The 19,820-nt window shown below is 36.9% G+C and overlaps 1 protein-coding gene across 1 annotated transcript in view; it reads left to right on the top strand.

Annotated features, from left to right (window-relative positions):
- Positions 1 to 10,028: 10,028 nt before the first annotated feature.
- LOC307166909 (uncharacterized protein) overlaps positions 10,029 to 19,820 on the top strand; it is a 35,375-nt gene continuing 25,583 nt past the window's right edge. Inside the window, exons 1-2 of the mRNA XM_079885672.1 lie at positions 10,029 to 10,100; positions 17,354 to 19,161. Coding sequence (XP_079741798.1) covers positions 17,435 to 19,161 — 1,727 coding nt within the window. The 5' untranslated portion in view covers positions 10,029 to 10,100; positions 17,354 to 17,434. The remainder of the gene's footprint in view (positions 10,101 to 17,353; positions 19,162 to 19,820) is intronic.

Here is a 19,820-nt window from a genome sequence, read left to right as displayed (position 1 = left end):
TGTCATCATAATTAATGAACTGCAAGGAACGTGAAATGTTATGCTATATTATCCCGTTACAACATACAGCTATTTGTCAAATGATTTGTTTGGTTAATGTTGTGCAGTTTTACGTTTTTATGGTTAATGCCGTGTTGTTTAACGTGTTCAAACCAATATCTAAAAGTAAATTTGAACGAACATTTGCAAGTAATGACTAAATATATTTTTTTAACATCATATCCGATTGTATTTAATTGTACTGCCATAATCTCGGTCACCACACGTGATAAAAAGCCTTACCAAAGTACAAAGAGCAATATAACTTTGTTTATAAGTGCTATTATTGACAGTTGCATGTCTTACCTGTCTCAATACACTCGCGAGAGAGTCTCTGTCAAGTCCAAGATTGTCGCGCAGCTCTCTCCATCTCGAAAACGCCTGGCCGATATTTATCCGGGTTTTATTCCTCCGTTTGTCACACAGTCCGTGACTCCGCGTGTATCCGAATATGGACGCTTTCGTTTTGTTGGCACTTCAATACTCGCCAAAAAGTTTGTGATCCATAACAGCTAGTATAACCATACAGTCTATGGCTATAACGCTTTAACCACCACTTCCGCATTTGACCATGCGATATTCCGGTGTGGTGGGTCATATTTTTTATTTTATTCTTTTTTTTATTCTTTGTCAGACGTCTTTATTGTTTATTGTGATAAGAAAAAAACCTCAATAAAGTTGTTGTAAAAAAAAAAAAAAAAAAAAAATCCGGTGTGGTGGAATATCCGATCACATGGTCCACACCGGAAAACAAGGATAGAGCGGACATTGCGTCACTGAGGCGCGACATTTCTTTTCCGGGACGGCCAGTTATTTAAAATCGGAATTTCTCTGAAATAAAAAATCTTTGGAGACTTTTGAGATATTGTAAGTACACAACTGGAGGAAATATATCACACTGTGTAAGTTATTTTTGGAAATTTTATTACAAAATTCCTACATATTGGAGCTTTAAACCTATGCGTGTGAACTCTGCAATCGACTACTTTGGACTTCAACCGAAAAACAGGATGTAAACAAAGGTATTTGCGCTGGCTTAAATAACATTATTTTTATACATATCTTTCACATCTACTGCAGTCAGATTCACTCGTGTTCACTCTGAAGGCATCACTCACATTTTCTGTGCACTTGTAATGACACATTAAGGATGTTAAGAGGCTAAAAGCAGGTTTAAAACTTGCCCCATTGAAGTCAACAGGGTGCAAATTTTAAAAAGAGGATAACTCGGTGTAGGCAACACCGATTTTTGTCGTTGTTCTCTGTATTGACAGCACTCCAAATGTACAAAAAAATGAGCTCAATGTTAAAATTGACCGGAGTTCTCCTTTAACTGAAAAACAGAAGAACAACTCCACAAACTGGAGACCGACAATGCACGTGAAATTGTCACTTTATTTCCTTATTTGGTGGACCAATTTTCTTAAAATTGGTAAGTAATTCTTTTAGATTAAATATGTAGCCTATGCAAAATGTATTCAGGGTTTTTCCTGCATAGAGAATTATGAGGCGGCCGCCTCCGTAAAATTTCGTGCCGCCTCCGGCTCTCGACAAAATTCGGACAGTCACATGGTCAGATACAGTTTTTCCACCGTGACGGTTCTGTTGCGGTTATCGGCTTGTGTCCATTCTCAAGCCGTATGTATAGTGCTGCGCGGATCGCGGATAATCCGCAGGTCGGGCGGGCCAAGTAATACAAACATTCCATTCCTATTAATCGAGGGTGGATGACCGATAAATTATAATGTTTTGAGTTTAATAAAGACACGAAACTCTCATCACGGTAAAACTAAATGAACGTGCGTCACTTTTACTTTCGTTTTCAACAACGTAACGTTAATTCTCTTCAGGGAAAACCCATCAAGGAAAACATCAAGGCTTGACAATAACGCTTGTCTGGGACACGTGTGTATTTTTTTCTTTTTTTTTTAAGGGAAAAGTGAGAGAGAATTGTACTACTTGTCCAACCGAACAAATACCCTGATTAAATTTTTTTTTAATTTAAAAATAAAAAATATCTAGGGAATCACCGAAAATGTGAGGATGATTCTGTTTTATTTAATTTAATGTAGCCTAAGTGGCGATTGATAGCCTATAGTTGATAATAATAGGCCTACCTAATGTACTGACGGTAAGAATGTTGCAACAATGTTGTTAAGAAACAATAGCCTAGGCTACACACGACAAGAGTGCTGTTTTCCTGAATGCCATCAAGACTGAAACCGAGACTGATTTCATAACAGTTCATTAAACAGTTAAAATTAAGTCACTTACATTTTAGACGCAATGACAGTTTTTGTTCTGTTTCTGCAGCGAAAATAGTTCCAAACAAAGATCACCGCAGAACCATCGCGCATCTCACAGCAACGAACACTTGTAGCATTACTGAATGATTCAGCGTTTCGAACGAATCGGTTGAGTCAAAGATTCAATGACCCATTTATAAACTGCCTCATTCTGAATAAATCAGCCATTTGAACGAATCGTTTGAATGAATGACTCGCTCATTAAGACGGTCGCCTGCCACCTCCTACTGGCGGTTTAGTTTCATAAAGTATATTCTTTTCAACATTCCTTATTTGTATATTCAAAAATATTTAAATTAATCTAATTTAATACAGTTATAATTTTTCAATGTAAATTATTTAATTTAATTGGTAACAGCCTGTGTCTTATTATTTTAATTGAATATATTGATCAAATTTAAGAATTTGAAATGAAAAATGGAGCATGCATTTAATAAAATTAGGGGGGAAATGCCCTTTATATAAGGTACAAAAAATGTAAAAACAGGAAATGTAATTTTGCCAAAGGAAGAACTTTTATTTTAAATAAATGTTCATTTTAAATCAGCCTACTTCAGTGTGATATGTTTCCATCATGCTTAACACTGAGAATTTGAATAATTGTAATGTGATGATCAGATGCAGATATCTAAATCAAAGAATATGGGCGGTTTGCGGGTGGATTATTTATTTTTAACAGTGGATTCGGGTGACTCAAAGTGCACCAGATTAATGAATTTATCTTTAAAATGTACAAAATTTTCTTCCGGGGGGGCATGCCCCCGGACCCCCCTAGAGGTACCGAGCTACACCCACAAAAATGAATGTGGGAAACACATTAGGCTATATGATGCCCAACAAAAAATACCTTATTATTAAAATACATTATTAGGATTTTACCACCTCCGCCTCATTTTGATCCAGGAAAAACCCTGGTATTTATCAGATTTACTTTTGGTTGATGTTTGGATATGCTTTAAATGTATTGATTTTGCTATTTGTGTTTGCTAGGAGCATTTCTATGATGCACCAAGTAGCTAAGAGTAGCAGGCTGGGTGTTTAATAGTCTGTTATTGGCCTGTTTGGCTTAGCAATCCATGAAATAAACAAAACAAGCCCTGAACAGTTAATAGTTATGAATAGTTAATTGCATTTGATATTCAATAACCCATTTACAATGGGTATAAAAGGTGTTTTTATGCATGTTTGACCTGCATTTTTGTTGCATTTACACTGTCCTGACCAGTTGGAGTCACCGCCTGTGCCGCTGAAAGGGAGATACAACTCCCCCAAGATACAACTTTTGGATCCATTAGCGCCTGCAGTAAGCCATTCGACTGATATCTCTAAATAAGCTCTAACTTTAATAATGTTCGACCAGAGGGTGTGTGTGGGGGGGAGGGGGATGTCATGCACAAAGTATTTGGGGATGTCATAAACGGATGTCATGCACAAAGTATTTGCTATTTTATAAATACAAATAAACACTCTTTTGTATGTCTTTAAACATAAAACAGTAATATATTGTGAAATATTATTGTAATGTAAAACAGCTGTTTTCTATGTGAATATATAGTGAAGTGTAATTTATTCCTGTGGTCAAAGCTGAATTTCCAGCATCATTACTCCAGTCTTCAGTGTCACATGATCCTTCAGAAATCACTCTAATATGATGATTTGATGATCAAGAAACAGTTCTGATTATTATCAATGTTGAAAACAGTTATTTACATTTTTATTTCAGTATTATTTGATTAATAGAAAGTTCAAAAGAACAGCATTTATCTGAAATAGAAAGCTTTTGTAAGATACCTTTTTCCGCGGACACCTTGTCTAAAGCTCTGTTAGCTTAAAGGTCCCGTTCTTCGTGATCCCATGTTTTAAACTTTAGTTAGTGTGTAATGTTGTTGTTAGAGTATAAATAATATCTGTAAAATTATAAAGCTCAAAGTTCAATGCCAAGCGAGGTATTTTATTTAACAGAAGTCGCCTATATCGAACGGCCCGTTTGGACTACACCCCTCTACATCCTGCTTTAATGACGTCATTAAAACCGTTTTTTGACTAACCTCCGCCCACAGGAATGCTCCCTCAACTCTACCGAAATTCGTTTATGTACTTGCGCACTTCTAATAACTTACTGTGTTTACTCAGCTCTTACGGTGATTTTCTGAAGTAAAACTGACGCTTCATCTTTTGTGTGATGTACAATAAACTTTATTAAACTCATCAGTACATGTTTGATCGTCATTCAGACAGCAGACTTGTAGGCTATTAATAAATAATGGATACATACAAGCAGATGACAAATACGTTATAATAACCGTAATTAAACTACTAAACTATACCCGTTTCATCTCTATACAGCACTCTGACTCTGTAGGCATTATTGTCCGACTCGAAATGAACACCGTTACTGAGAGTTTCTGATATTATCATCATTCCGTGAGATGAAATTGTCCTGAGAGACTGAGCGCGAGCTCATGAAGCCCCGCCCCCTGGGTCGTCCAGCAGCAGCAAACTTCACATATATATATATATATATATATATATATATATATATATATATATATATATATATATATACAGAGGTGTCAAAAGTATTCACATTCATTACTCAGGTAGAAGTATAGATGCTAGGGTTTAAAAAGAAGTATCAACTCAAGCTTTTTACTGAAGTTTTTACAGCGCAAATACCTGTTTACATCCTGTTTTTCGGTTGAAGTCCAAAGTAGTCGATTGCCGAGTTCACGCACGTGATCATAGGTAACTAAACCTCGGCAATCGACTACTTTGGACTTCAACCGAAAAACAGGATGTAAACAGGTATTTGCGCTGGCTTAAATAACATTATTTTTATACATATCTTTTACATCTACTGCAGTCAGACTCACTCGTGTTCACTCTGAAGGAATCACTCACATTTTCTGTGCACTTGTAATGACACATCAAGGATGTTAAGAGCCTAAAAGCAGGTTTAGTACTTGCCCCATTGAAGTCAACAGGGTGCAAATTTTAAAAATAGAATAACGCGGTGTAGGCATCACCGATTTGTGTCGTTGTTCTCTGTATTGACAGCACTCCAAATGTACAAAAAAATGAGCTCAATGTTAAAATTGACCGGAGTTCTCCTTTAAGTTTCTGGGTGTGTGGTTTGATGCAAAATTAACATGGAATGAACATATTGAAAAGACTGACACTGAGTGTAAAACGATTTTAAATGTGATGAGATGTCTAAGAGGATCAGAATGGGGAGCGAGTGGAGTTGCAATGAAAAGTGTTTATATAGCACTGCAATAGATCAGTGTTAGACTATGGAAGTATTGATTATGACTCGGCAGCAAAAGCTTTGTTTAAGAAGTTGGATGTGATACAGGCTCAAGCTTTGAGACTTTGTTGTGGTGCTTTTAAAGCGACTCCTGTCTCTGCTCTTCAGGGAGAAGTGGGTGAAATGCCATTACAAATCAGACGAAAGCAGTTAATGATGAACTACTGGGTAAATCTTCAAGGTCATTCAGAAGACCCTCATCCAACAGTAAAGGCACTCTTTCCGTGCTGGGAAAAGGAAAGGTCTAAACGGAAGTGTTTTGCATGGAATAGTGACAAAGAAGCTTGAGAAATGATTTTAAGTCAGAAAAGATATATTCCAACAGTAGCATTATCAATAACTCCAGCTTGGGTGTTTCCTGCAGTACTCATAGATTTTGATATGCGAGAGTTAATGAAAGAATCTGGAAACATTGCAGCTGTTGTTGAAGATAGACTACAAACTGTATATCAAGCATTTGTCCCAGTATATACGGATGGATCTAAAGATCCTAATACGGGAAGAACAGGTTTTGCTTTCAATATTCCATCCTTAAACATTTCTGTTAATAGGAGAACATCAGATCATTTATCAGTATAGAGATGATGGCAATAGCAACAGCACTACAGTGGATAGAGGGATAAAAGATAATGAAAAGGTTGATAGTTTAGCAAAACAGGCTTTGGAAAATGAGGAGGTCATGAATATTTCACTTAGTAAATATGAAGCAAAAGCAGTAATTAAAGCATATACCACAAAAGAGTGGCAACATAAATGGGATACAGTAAATACAGGACGTCATCTTTATGAAATACAACGAGAAGTAGGAGTAGTGAGGATAACTAAAAGAAGCACCAAAGAGGAAAATATTTTAACAAGATTAAGGGTTGGACATACTATGCTGAATAAAACCTTAAAAATAATAAATAAACCTCCAACAGGATTATGTGAGCATTGTGGAGTAGAGGAATCAGTAGAACATGTTATTTGTGTTTGTCAAAAGTATACTAATGAACGAGAAATAATGAAAAATGAACTTAGAAAGATGGGAATGGATGAATTAAAGCTTAAAAATATAATTACTTATGGATGAGAGATGGTTTATTTCTTTATCTCAAGAGAACAGAGCTGATTAAGAGAATTTAGAGTTTTTTAAATTAATTTTTTATGAAATGGGTAAATTCTGGTCCACACTCCAATACAGTAGGTGGCGATAATGCAACTTAATGTTGGTGCTACCCGCCATAAAATCGAGGAAGAAGAAGAAGAAGAAGGAGGAGGAGCTACTGGATATTTACCCAGGGGGGTAATCGACATAGATATCTATGGTAATCGAGCTCTCGATTTCCGTACCACCCCCGGCGGCCGCCATTGGCTATCAAGCCTTCACCTGCTGTTAGCATTCCATTGACTCCCATTCATTTTGGCGTCACTTTGACAGCGAATAACTTTACATCTGAGGCGTTTAAAGACTCCATTTGTCCATTATTTATTTCTAAAGAAACACGACAATGTATAAAATGCTCCATTACCTTGTATCTTACGTTATGGCCCCGTAGAAGCAGTTTTTGTAAAAACAGGCTAACGATTGCGTCATATCCACGCGACTCTCTGGAAATTACCGTAGAGACAGGAGGAGAAGCTCGCAGTCAATCGGGGGGACGTGGAGGCATAAAGTCAAGGGAGAAGCCCATAGAGAATCATAAAGTTGCTCCTGCTCCTAGCTCATGGACAGCTCCTACTCACACTCTCCATCTCTGCAAGATTCGGAAGGGAATGATTCAGATTTTTCTTGGCACAGCCCCTAGAAGACTTACAACTGTCAGACGGGCTGCTCACGTTACATCCACGTCGTCAAGCTCAGTTTGAGTCTGCGCAGTTCGCTCGGCAATCAGGAAATGAGTGCTTCTAATTTGCTTCACTTTTCTCCGTTGAAACCTATGGGGTCGCTGTGTCCAGTTTATATGGGCCATTCTACAGAATTGGTGCAAACTGCTGTCCCTCATCCAAAAAACACATTTGAAAAGCATTTAATTATTAAAATCTTAGATGTTTACTAAGATCCTTCAATTATCTATTGAAACCCACAATAATATTTAAGATATCAGTAAGCTTTATATATATAAAATCATAATTTATGGGCTACTTTCAATTAGGAGGTGGCTGTCCCAAACCCTAACCCCTAAATTTCAACTTGTGAAAATGATATTGAATAATTTTTTGCAAATTTTTCCATTCTTGTTTTAAAAAAAATATTTTTGTTTTTTTTAAAAAAATGAAGTTAAAAAAAATATTTATTTTATATTTTATTTTTAAATCATGAAACTTTATCTAAAAAAACATGTCCCGCATTTTCATGTCACTACCAAAACAGTGAATGTTGTAGTCCATTGGCTGAGACTGATTTTAACCACACTCCTACATTTTTGATCAGGAAATATTCCTGTGTCCCTCTCTCTCATGTGCTATATGGTGAGTAGATTGATCCCATCATTTTGAGGTAAATGTGTTCTAAAGTCTAAAAATCTGTGTGTAACTTTAAGGAATGTCACTACCAAACTCATTTTTTCTGCTATTGAGTATTTTTTTTGGGATGTTATTCCATAAAATTTAGTTGTTATATGTGTTCAACTGTTCTGACCAGTGATGGCTAACCATGTGCTGATTAGCATCTTCGAGCTAGGCTCAAAAGTTATCTAAAATTGTCACTACCAAAACAGTCACAACCGAAACATTTTCTTGAAGTTTCGGTTGTGACATTGTTTTGGTAGTGACAAAAGGGAACACATAATCCTTTATTTGGAGGAATAAACTACATTTTAGTACAGTTATGCAAATAATTACTACTGTAGTATGTTTTAGTAGTGTTTTAGTATGCAATATTCTGTTAAAATTCTGTAATGTGATGAGGTTACAATTACTTAAGGTTGCAGTCCATGATACTAGCTTAGGTGTAAGGTTGTTGTCAGTAATGTTAATTTCTATGATTAACTTGGCAAGGAGAATGACATAAAACACCAACATGCCTAAAAAAAATAGAAAAACTACAACAGAGAGACAGAGAGAATACAAACAAAGGTTGAGGGAAGACCCAGTGAAGTACGAGGAATACTTAAGGAAAGAAAATGAAAGAAATAAGAAACGAAGGGAAGAAGGAAAGTTGAAGAGTATCAGTGAATTATCTGACAGGGAGCAAAGACATGTCAGAAAAGCATGGAGGAAAAGACAGAAAAGACACAGGATGATGGTGAAAAGACAAAAAGAGATGGAGACATTTTGCAGGGCTTCCACACCACCTAGCACTTCCAGTGAGGGTGATCAGACACCAGTACACACACACACACACACACACAGTTCAGTGGTTCTGGAGATTTATCTGAATGAGGAAAATTATTCTGAAATTAATGTATTATGTAAACACACACACACACACACACACACACACACACACACACACACACACACAGAGTTCAGTGGTTCTGGAGATTTATCTGAATGACTCATAAACAAAATGTTGAAAATGTGAAAATAAAACAAAGTGGTTCTGAGTCTACATTGTAAGTTGTTGTTTTTTTAGGAAGAAAAATCTATGAGCATACCTCTTCTCACTTGCACCTCAAGACCAAAGTATAGAATAGCTCGAGGTGTTCTTATAAGATATTTACTGTCAGATGTGTGTCTGCTATATGTACTGACTGCATATGTGCATCATAGTTATTTATTTATATTAACATAAAATGTGGACAGTCTGATTCAGCCATGGCAAACTAATTATTGTGGTCACTACCAAAACATTACTGTCACTACCAAAAATGTGCAGTCACTACCGTAACATGGGATGTTTTGTCAAAAATAAAGTATATTGAATTATCAACTAAGATGTTATGATAGTGTTTGGTTCAATGCATATTAATACTAATGAATCCTTAACTTTGAAATCAGTACGATAAACTTTATGCCTTCTACAAAGAAAGATTGGGTTCAAAATACAACAAATCTCATAAATCACACTTAAAATATTATTAAAATTATAATCTTTATTGATTTAACCAGTAAAAATATTTTTTAAAAATAGAAAAAATATATATTTATAAGGTAGATGTAAACAAAATCTTAATAGGTCATTATAAGCCTTCTTAATAAATTATTTAATATTGTGTTTCGGTAGTGACAAATTTGGGGAGAAGGAAAATATTCCAGCATTTTCTGAAAATACAATATGAGAATTAACTGCACAATTACTAGAAAAGCATACCTTGGATATTATACAATTTGCATACATGCAAAATTTGTGGGAAAAAACAAAAAAATTTCAAGATGTTTCCAACTCTGACTTTGCACCAATTCTGTAGAATGGCCCATATACTGTCTATGTATTTACCTGTCTCACAGTGAAATCGAAAGCAGTCGATGACTGTAAAGACGCCATTTCGGAAGATAGAAAATCAGCAATCACTTCACATGTGACAGTAAGTTATTGATGGCAAAATGAGGCTTCCTGAACCACTGAGACCTCGCAGCCCATTGCTTCAGCCAAAGGTTCATTACTCGAAGCTTCATTCAGCATTGCTTACTAGTGACACCTAGCTACTGTGCAAAGAAATAGCAGACAAATTAAAAAAAAATTTGTACTCACTGTTAATGTCTGTAACCTTTCATTTGCAATCATAAAAAGACCTGATCAGACATTTGTCCATTACCTGTGTATGATATAAAATATATCTTTCTCTGTCTGAATTTACTTGTGCAGAGTCACACACACAGTTAATTAATTATTCATAAATTGTTTGGATAGTGACAGTATGAACAACAACAGTGACACTGTGTTGAGTGCAGTGCTTATGTTGGAGGGAGTGTAATAAAGTAAACTGCATCAGAATAGTCCGGAAGGAAGGATTACAATAGATTTTTATTGAGAAACAGAATTATTTGAAGTGTGTTGGGGTTTAGACGATTCCTCTTCTCGGACAAAATCTCTCCAGCCTTGGAAAATATCCTTTCACAAGGAACAGAGGATGCAGGGGAACATAAAAATGCCAGTGCCAGCTGGTATAAATGAGGATACTGATGCTTCTGTTGAGCCCAGACAGGGGAGGATTCCCTCTTTCTTGCTGGCTCCATTACCAGGAAAAAGGAAGAGGTCACAAAAAGCAAACAAATCCAAAAGGGCAATCCAAATCAAAAAGCTTTCCTGTCCAGATCCAAAAATCCAGAGAAATCCAAATAATCTTATCTAATTAATATAACAATACTATAATATTGCTACTATAATTAATAACAATATAGGCTACTATGACTATTCTAACCTGATAATGTAATAATATACAGCCCTAACACATATGACACAATAACGACACTGACAATAATAGTACTCTGACTCTCTGACACTACTACAACTGATTCTGCTACTCCTGCAACACCCACAAGGAGGCACGAGTTTCGAACCCCCTTTTATCCGGAAGAGACACTCGGACCGAACCGATGACGTATCCACACAAACCGAGGCCTTGTTTGTCATTAGTCACGTGATTTTCACGTTAACAACACAAGCCTTGAATCGCGGCTTCATCTGGCACGCCCATTTTTTCTCGACACAAGCTCCGACGCCTCGGTTCAAATGTCACATCACTAACAGTAAGTTCGTTAAACTTTTCATAGCTGTAATATCGATAAAGTATTTGCGTCTAAACAGACCTTATGACGAACTCAAACTCCAATACATGATAAAGGGGAAAGTTCGTTATCTAGGCCTGCTTCACGACACGTCAACTGTCAGTGTCTGCAATACTCATAAAATGGCTGAAAATGGTTATGTGATTAAATCCTGCGACTACACTTCCTTTCCCCAGTCTTACTGCTCCACTGAACGCATCTAGATGATAAAAATAATATTATTTGGAGTTATTTGCTGTGCCTTGTCAAATTTGTCAGAGTCCGTGGTCCCACTGGAGTAAAAAATTACAAAAACTACCAGAACATGGCATATGGGTCATGGTTGGTAAAAGCAATACCTGTGTTTAATTTTTCATTTCAGTGTAAAAAGGAACAAAACCAGTAGTAGTAGTGCACACTAATGCAATAATCGGCAAACTATGAAGTAAACTTCTGATAATAATATTCTCCTGTTAAAGGAAAAAGTATATGTTAACTGTAACATGGTTGAACTTACACTTACACAGGAGAATATCAGTTTAATGTTGAAATCTTCGGTTGACTTTAACGTATTTTTATTTTATTTTTTTATTATATATATATATATATATATATATATAAAATGTATGTGTTATTAATATTAATGTGTTATTAATATTATAATGTATGTTCTGTGACCCATATTCTGGCAAACCGTTTGCCAATCACGTCTAGCGTTCGGCAAAGCAAACTGCTACACGCCATTTACCAACAAGCGATGGGTAACTCACAAAGCACAATGTTCCCTCCTGTTTTCCCAGCACGATACCATACGGCAGGGGTGCCCTACCCTGCTCCTGCCGATCGACTGTCCTGCAGAGTTTATCTCCAACCCTAATCAAACACACCTGAAGCAACCATACGGCATAAAGTACAGGGTTGAGAATAAGAGGCGGGGCACCAGTCTAACAATTTATAATTTAAAGTTCACGCAATCAGGTATTAATAGACAAGTTTTAGTCAAATATTGATTGTTTATTGCTGAATTAGTAGAACGCAAATATATTTGGATCATTAGACTATAGCCTATTAATCTAATATATAAAGAATCCAACAATATAAGATAGTGGCACGACAAAACCATTCTTATGTAACATCTTAATAAAATATCGAATTTCTAGTTCACTCCTCCATTGTGTAATATAGTTGTAAAGTCCATTAACATATATTTTAACCTAATAGTGGTTCTCAGACTGGTTGGCCATGCCCCTGTATATGGTCAGAATCATGGTGAGATGGTGAAATTAGCAACCCTGCAGCACTTTCATAAGGTTTTAGTTCAATTCTACAAGCTTACCACAACAATTATGTTAAGAGAATTATAAGTGGTTAAATTGATCAACCACAAAGCTAAAAATTACTCATGGGGGTTTTATTTACAAATGTCTATATGGAGAAGACACAATTGGCAAAAGTATGAGGATTATTGTTAATAATATGGAAATTTGACACATAGGCCTACACACTGCTGTGATTGTTCTGTTATGTTTACATTGCTTGCTCAGTTGGTAAACAAAAGTGTCTTTATTAAATCCTAAAGTGAAGTGTTATTATTTTTTTCATAGTATCAAAAAACATTCCCAAGCCTTTCCCCCCAAAAACGATGCATTTAGTTTAGAAAATGACAAAACATGAAAATTCAAAATTCTTTTGCACGGTGGATCATGATTCAGTTTAACACAGTGGTGATATGGAGCTATTAAACTGGTCAAGTTGTGAAACGAGCAAACCTGCAGTACATTCACAAGGAAATGTATTAGTTCTATTCTACAGGCTATTTAGTTCTATTCTTTTTAGTTCTATTCTATGTTCACATTTTAATGACATTTATTTAGTGGATAAAATAATAGACCATGTATGTAGTAATTTGCACATTTACTGTAAATATCAAAGATAAAAGTAAATCATGAGAGTAGTTTATTTTTTAATAATAATAAAAAAAGAGCAACTGATTCTGTGTTGAAGTTTTATTCACAAACAAGAAGTAATGACATATATGACACATAATTAGCAAAAACACATTTATTTAAACATGGGATCCCAGAAAAATCAAAGTTTGGTCTGCTCATGCAATCCTAGTGAGACCAGCCTTTGCAACTGACACATTCAATCAAATATTCAAATAAAAAATATATAATAAAATGACGTATACAACAAACCTGTATTATTAAAACTATACACTGTCATGTTCAAAACAAAGTGAAAAAGTGTCTGCTTTGTCTGGTGTACAGGGATATGTATTGGCACAAGTCATCTTGCTTGGAAAAGAATCAAGGTTATATTATACATTATATTTGTTTATCACATGCTTCATCATGGCACATTAAAATAATACAAATATTTAAAGTACATTAATATGTTTTCATGCTTGTGTGCAATTTTGGAAACATAGGCTAACACAAGAAATTCAAGTCTACCCAGATTAGAAGTGCTTCTGCAAACTATGAGATTTTACTGCTGCCTTCACCACAGGAGTTTATTAATATTATTATGCTACCATACATTTCGGCAAACTTGATACGCTTTAAAGACTCTCAAGGTAAAACAGAAACATAATAATAAAGGCTGCTCAAACGCTATTGGCTTGTTTTGACCTCTGGCAAATCATTGGCTGCAGAATATCAAACATAGCTAACAAACGACATGACATAACACAATATACATATAAACTATAGTGCACAGAGAACAGTTAGAATATATGAGCCTAACTTCGTTTAACGCCAAAACATGGGCTAATTACCCTTATGTAAGCTGAGGAGCTAATTTAATATTTTGAGGAGCGTGCACTAGGCCTAATATTTTCAGTGGTGCTTTAACACAAAACAGGAAACACGTGAATGTAAGCTCTGCCCAGTGTCACCGAAAATCTCAGACACCAAATATTTCAGAACACCGGCTTCAGTTCAGTTGTAGCAAATGTGCTTTTCCAGCGGTCATCTTTTGGGAATTAGCAAGTAATATTGGTATAATACATTCTATTGTTATAATAGCCAATATTAAACATGCTTGGGGAGAGCGGGGCACAACGTAACGCGGCTAGTTGTAACACACTTGTTTTAAATACTTCCACACATGCTAGCATGACGAAACTTGGTGTATTTACTAGTTGCCATATCAACACTGTATAGAGAAAAGATTGTGCCAAAATGTAAAAAAAAATTGAAGATATCCATAGACATTATTAAACCATAGCAGAAGTAAATTTCTTAAGTTAATTTTTCATCTCTATTTTTTGTGTTTATTTAAAATGAGACAAATCTGATATTATTTTAATCTCCAATATGTTATTTAACGGTTGATATAGTTCTTCAATGCTTCGCTAACTAGCAGAAAACACTAGCAGGGTTTAAATCCCAGTTGTGCAGGTGGGGCATGTTGTCACACTGCGTTACAATGTGCCCCTATTAGAAATATGCTATTCTACTCTATACTTTTATGAATTCTATTGAAAAAACATGAGAAAAGGGTGAATAAAGACTGAGAGTCAAAGTTCAGAAATTACTAATTATTATTATGTTTTGAACAATGTTGTATAGCTGTTTTCCTGTGTTCATTGTCAAAACTCAAAAATGAGTTTATTTTTAATTATTAAAAGATGCCATTATTTTATATGAAAAAGTTAATAATTGTATTTTATTGAGAAAATATTTTAGTTTGTCTTGTATATATATTTTTATTAGATCAGAACATTTTAAGCTGTCATATGGTCATGTTACAATGTACCCCACCTATGGGGCATGTTGTCACATTTCACTTCCATTCTTTCGGGGTATATCCAGAAAAAAGTATATACTGTATTAATAAAACAAAACCACAAAATTGTACTAGACATGTGGGAAATTAATGTGGGAAAAAAATAAATACTCTGAACCCTAAGTGGATTTACACAAACTGAGAAAGTCAAAAAACATTACTTTGTTCCCCGCTCTCCCCTATATCCATACATGAAGGTTTACAATTTTTACATAAACCATTTCAAATGCACGTTTACTAATACCAAACTTTGTTTTTTTGACAGAAGACGCAACAGAATTAGAGACTTTTTCTTTTCTTTTTTTTTTACTTATAGCCAGTAGAATGTTTATTGGAGGAGCGTCACTATAAAGTGTTAGCAGATATTAAAGGAACACGCCGACTTTTGGGACTTTAGCTTATTCACCGTATCCCCCAGAGTTAGATAAGTCCATACATACCCTTTTCACCACTAGCCCAGCTTAGCACAAAGACTGGAGGTAAGTGGCTCCGGCTAGCATACTGCTTAGAGCCCTGCACGGGGCAAAAAATCCAGCCCTAACTGGCGAGACCTGGCCCGTGGTGTTCAAGCCCTAATCCGGCCCCAGCCCAAAAACGTCTGCAATTTTTGCTAGACGCACACACATACACACACACGCTACTAGGTAAAATTCGACACCGACAATCATGCCCACAAATATTAATACAGACTGTCCATTACAGAGAAGCATAAGCATGCAGTAGAGAATATTTTATAGCCAAATGTGATCCAACAGTAAAAACAGATTTACGGCCTACCTTTTTTTAATGTTTAGTAATTTTACTGAAGAACAACGTTTCAAAGAACTCTTCGCCAACTGGCTAACGTTAAATAATAATAAAAATATAATAAATAAATAAAAAAATCGTTGAACTGAGTAGGCTCATTCACTGTTTATTCGCGAGTGTTGTGAAGAAAAAGAATAGCATCCACTGTTGAAGGCTTCAGGCTCATTGTTTGTTGTGGTAATCAAATCAAAACACTTTCGAAATGCAGCTTTTCCTGAAGCATTGGGAACTTTTAGTAACTCCCCACGCTCCAACTTCTCCCTGATGCTCTGCATGGTCAACTGTCACCTAATGCATTGCATGCGCGTCGCGTTACTCGCGTAATCGCATATTGTGTTGCATATTTATAATATTGTCAATATAACAATATTTCATACAGTAGCCTGCGCTCTGCACATATATTATGGGCACGATGAAAGGAGAAAAGCTAAATGAGCCCGAGGCCGACCAAAGCCCGATCTGTAAAAAAAAATAAAACAAATAAAAAATGGCCCGACTGCTCCCAATAAGTGACAAAATAACGCCAACATTTTCCTATTTACATGTTGTGATTTGTATAGTCACAGCGTGTACAAATAACACTCCGCAGAAGTAGCAGTGCTTCGCCTTCTGAGAATATAGTTCCCAGTATGTTTACGGTAAGAAGATGGTTGTGTCTCATGTGTCCTTGTTATTCGTACACGCTGTGACTATACAAATCACAACATGTAAATAGGAAAATGTTGACTGTCTACTAATACTCTAATGACTGATAGTTGACATGAAGTTGCAAAGTTACTTAGTCACAGTGAAACCGAAAGAAGTCACTGACTGTAAAGACGCCATTTTGGAAGATAGAAAATCAGCAATCGCTTCACATGTGATAGTAAGTTCGTTAAACTTTTCATACCTTTAATATAGATAGAGTATTTGCGTCTAAACAGACATTATGACGAACTCAAACTGAAATACATGATAAAGTGGAAAATTACTTTTGTGATACTTCACATCTACTGTAACACTCATTAAATGGCCGAAAATGGTTAAACTTAGACTTATTTTTCATTTAACAGGATAATTTTAGTTTAATGTTAAATCTTTAGTTGACTTTAAACTATTTAATTATTTAAATAATCTATATTGCAATGTGTGTTCAGTGACGCAGACTGGGGAAAGGAAGTGTAGTCGCAGGATAAACACATAAACGCGTAAAAATAACATCATATTTGCTTAATGTGAGACGAAAAACGGATTGTGAAAAACACCTGCTAGAGTTCAGCAGTGTCATTAAAGTGAAGGTGAATCCAGTGTTTAAACGAGGATGCTGTGTTTGAAAGTGTGGCCGACATGTTGCTCTACAAACCAACATTTACAGTAACTGGAGGAAAAACTGTTGATGTTGATGTTAAGTTAAAGTAAAATAAATGCTATTTAAATAAAATGTGTCAAAATTCAGTTGTGTTTTGTGCATGTTTTCTGTGTCCACATACAGGTCTGGAATCAAGTCTCTCATCAAGGAGGAAGAGAAGGAGCAAACTTCCTGTAAAATGAGGAGGAGAACCGTACCTGTAAAATGAGTGTGTGTGAAGAGAGAGAGGAGGAGGCGTCTGTTCACACTCAGAGAGCAGCATCTCCAGTATCCAGCTGTGTGTCTATGAAGAGTAACAGATCTATGCTTGAGCCCCCTTATCTCAGTGATGGACCATCTTCAGGATCCAGCTGTGTCTCTATGAAGAGTAACATCTCCATGCATGAGCCCCCTTATCTCAGTGATGGACCATCTCCAGGATCCAGCTGTGTCTCTATGAAGAGTAACATCTCCATGCATGAGCCCCCTTATCTCAGTGATGGACCATCTTCAGGATCCAGCTTTGTGTCTATGAAGAGTAACATCTCCATGCATGAGCCCCCTTATCTCAGTGATGGACCATCTTCAGGATCCAGCTGTGTCTCTATGAAGAGTAACATCTCCATGCATGAGCCCCCTTATCTCAGTGATGAACCATCTTCAGGATCCAGCTGTGTCTCTATGAAGAGTAACAGATCCATGCGTGAGCCCCCTTATCTCAGTGATGAACCATCTTCAGGATCCAGCTGTGTGTCTATGAAGAGTAACAGATCCATGCCTGAGCCCCCTTATCTCAGTGATGGACCATCTTCAGGATTCAGCTGTGTGTCTATGAAGAGTAACAACTCCATGCGTGAGCCCCCTTATCTCAGTGATGAACCATCTTCAGGATCCAGCTGTGTCTCTATGAAGAGTAACATCTCCATGTTTGAGCCCCCTTATCTCAGTGATGAACCATCTTCAGGATCCAGCTGTGTGTCTATGAAGAGTAACAGATCCATGCGTGAGCCCCCTTATCTCAGTGATGGACTATCTTCAGGATCCAGCTGTGTGTCCATGAAGAGTAACAGATCCATGCGTGAGCCCCCTTATCTCAGTGATGGACCATCTTCAGGATCCAGCTGTGTGTCTATGAAGAGTAACAGATCCATGCGTGAGCCCCCTTATCTCAGTGATGGACCATCTTCAGGATCCAGCTGTGTGTCCATGAAGAGTAACAGATCCATGCGTGAGCCCCCTTATCTCAGTGATGGACCATCTTCAGGATCCAGCTGTGTGTCTATGAAGAGTAACAGATCCATGCCTGAGCCCCCTTATCTCAGTGATGAACCATCTTCAGGATCCAGCTGTGTCTCTATGAAGAGTAACATCTCCATGTTTGAGCCCCCTTATCTCAGTGATGAACCATCTTCAGGATCCAGCTTTGTGTCTATGAAGAGTAACATCTCCATGTTTGAGCCCCCTTATCTCAGTGATGAACCATCTTCAGGATCCAGCTGTGTCTCTATGAAGAGTAACATCTCCATGTTTGAGCCCCCTTATCTCAGTGATGAACCATCTTCAGGATCCAGCTGTGTCTCTATGAAGAGTAACATCTCCATGTTTGAGCCCCCTTATCTCAGTGATGAACCATCTTCAGGATCCAGCTGTGTCTCTATGAAGAGTAACATCTCCATGTTTGAGCCCCCTTATCTCAGTGATGAACCATCTTCAGGATCCAGCTGTGTCTCTATGAAGAGTAACATCTCCATGTTTGAGCCCCCTTATCTCAGTGATGAACCATCTTCAGGATCCAGCTGTGTGTCTATGAAGAGTAACAGATCCATGCGTGAGCCCCCTTATCTCAGTGATGAACCATCTTCAGGATCCAGCTGTGTGTCTATGAAGAGTAACAGATCCATGCTTGAGCCCCCTTATCTCAGTGATGGACCTGCTGTGACCTCTGACCCTGTGTGAGTATCATGAAGTTCAGGGCCGGTCCAGATTCTGTTGGCGCCCTAGACAAGATATTGCAATAACACACATACAGACAAACACAAGTGTGTGTATGGTTGCACAAAAAATTGTTAAAATAAAGGGTAAAAAGGTTATATAAATATGTATCCAAATTGAATATACAACGCATTCTCATCCTTGGGCGTCATATACTGACGCTTTTGATATTTTGTCGACATCGAACGCACATGGCACCCTTTAGCGTCAATATAACACGCACAGAGCTTTGTTCGGTTATGGGTAGGTTTAGGTCTGATGTAGGGTTAGGGTTAGACCGCTAGGAGGCGCCTTCTGGCCCATTTCTATCTGCGTCTCATATTGACGCTAAAGGGTGCCATGTGCGTTCGATGTCGACGAAATGTCAGAAGCGTCAATATATGACGCCCTAGGATGAGAACGGGCTGGAATATATTTATAGATGATAGTCTTGGAATCCAGATAACTAGTTAGCCTCATTAGCCTCTTGCCTGGCGACCCTATTCTTAAACATAGACAGGAAAATTACATATCCAAACTTAAATGGATGCTGAACTTAATCTGCTGCTTTACATTTGTTTTTCTTTTCTATTAATATAAAACCTGTGCCTGGTTACCCTAAAACTGCAAGTCAAAGTGG

This window comes from Squalius cephalus, assembly GCF_949319135.1.
Source record: "Squalius cephalus genome assembly, chromosome: 1".
NCBI classification, from domain to species: domain Eukaryota; kingdom Metazoa; phylum Chordata; class Actinopteri; order Cypriniformes; family Leuciscidae; genus Squalius; species Squalius cephalus.
Note: the sequence above shows the minus strand (reverse complement) of the source record. Positions and strands in the feature narration are given on the sequence as shown.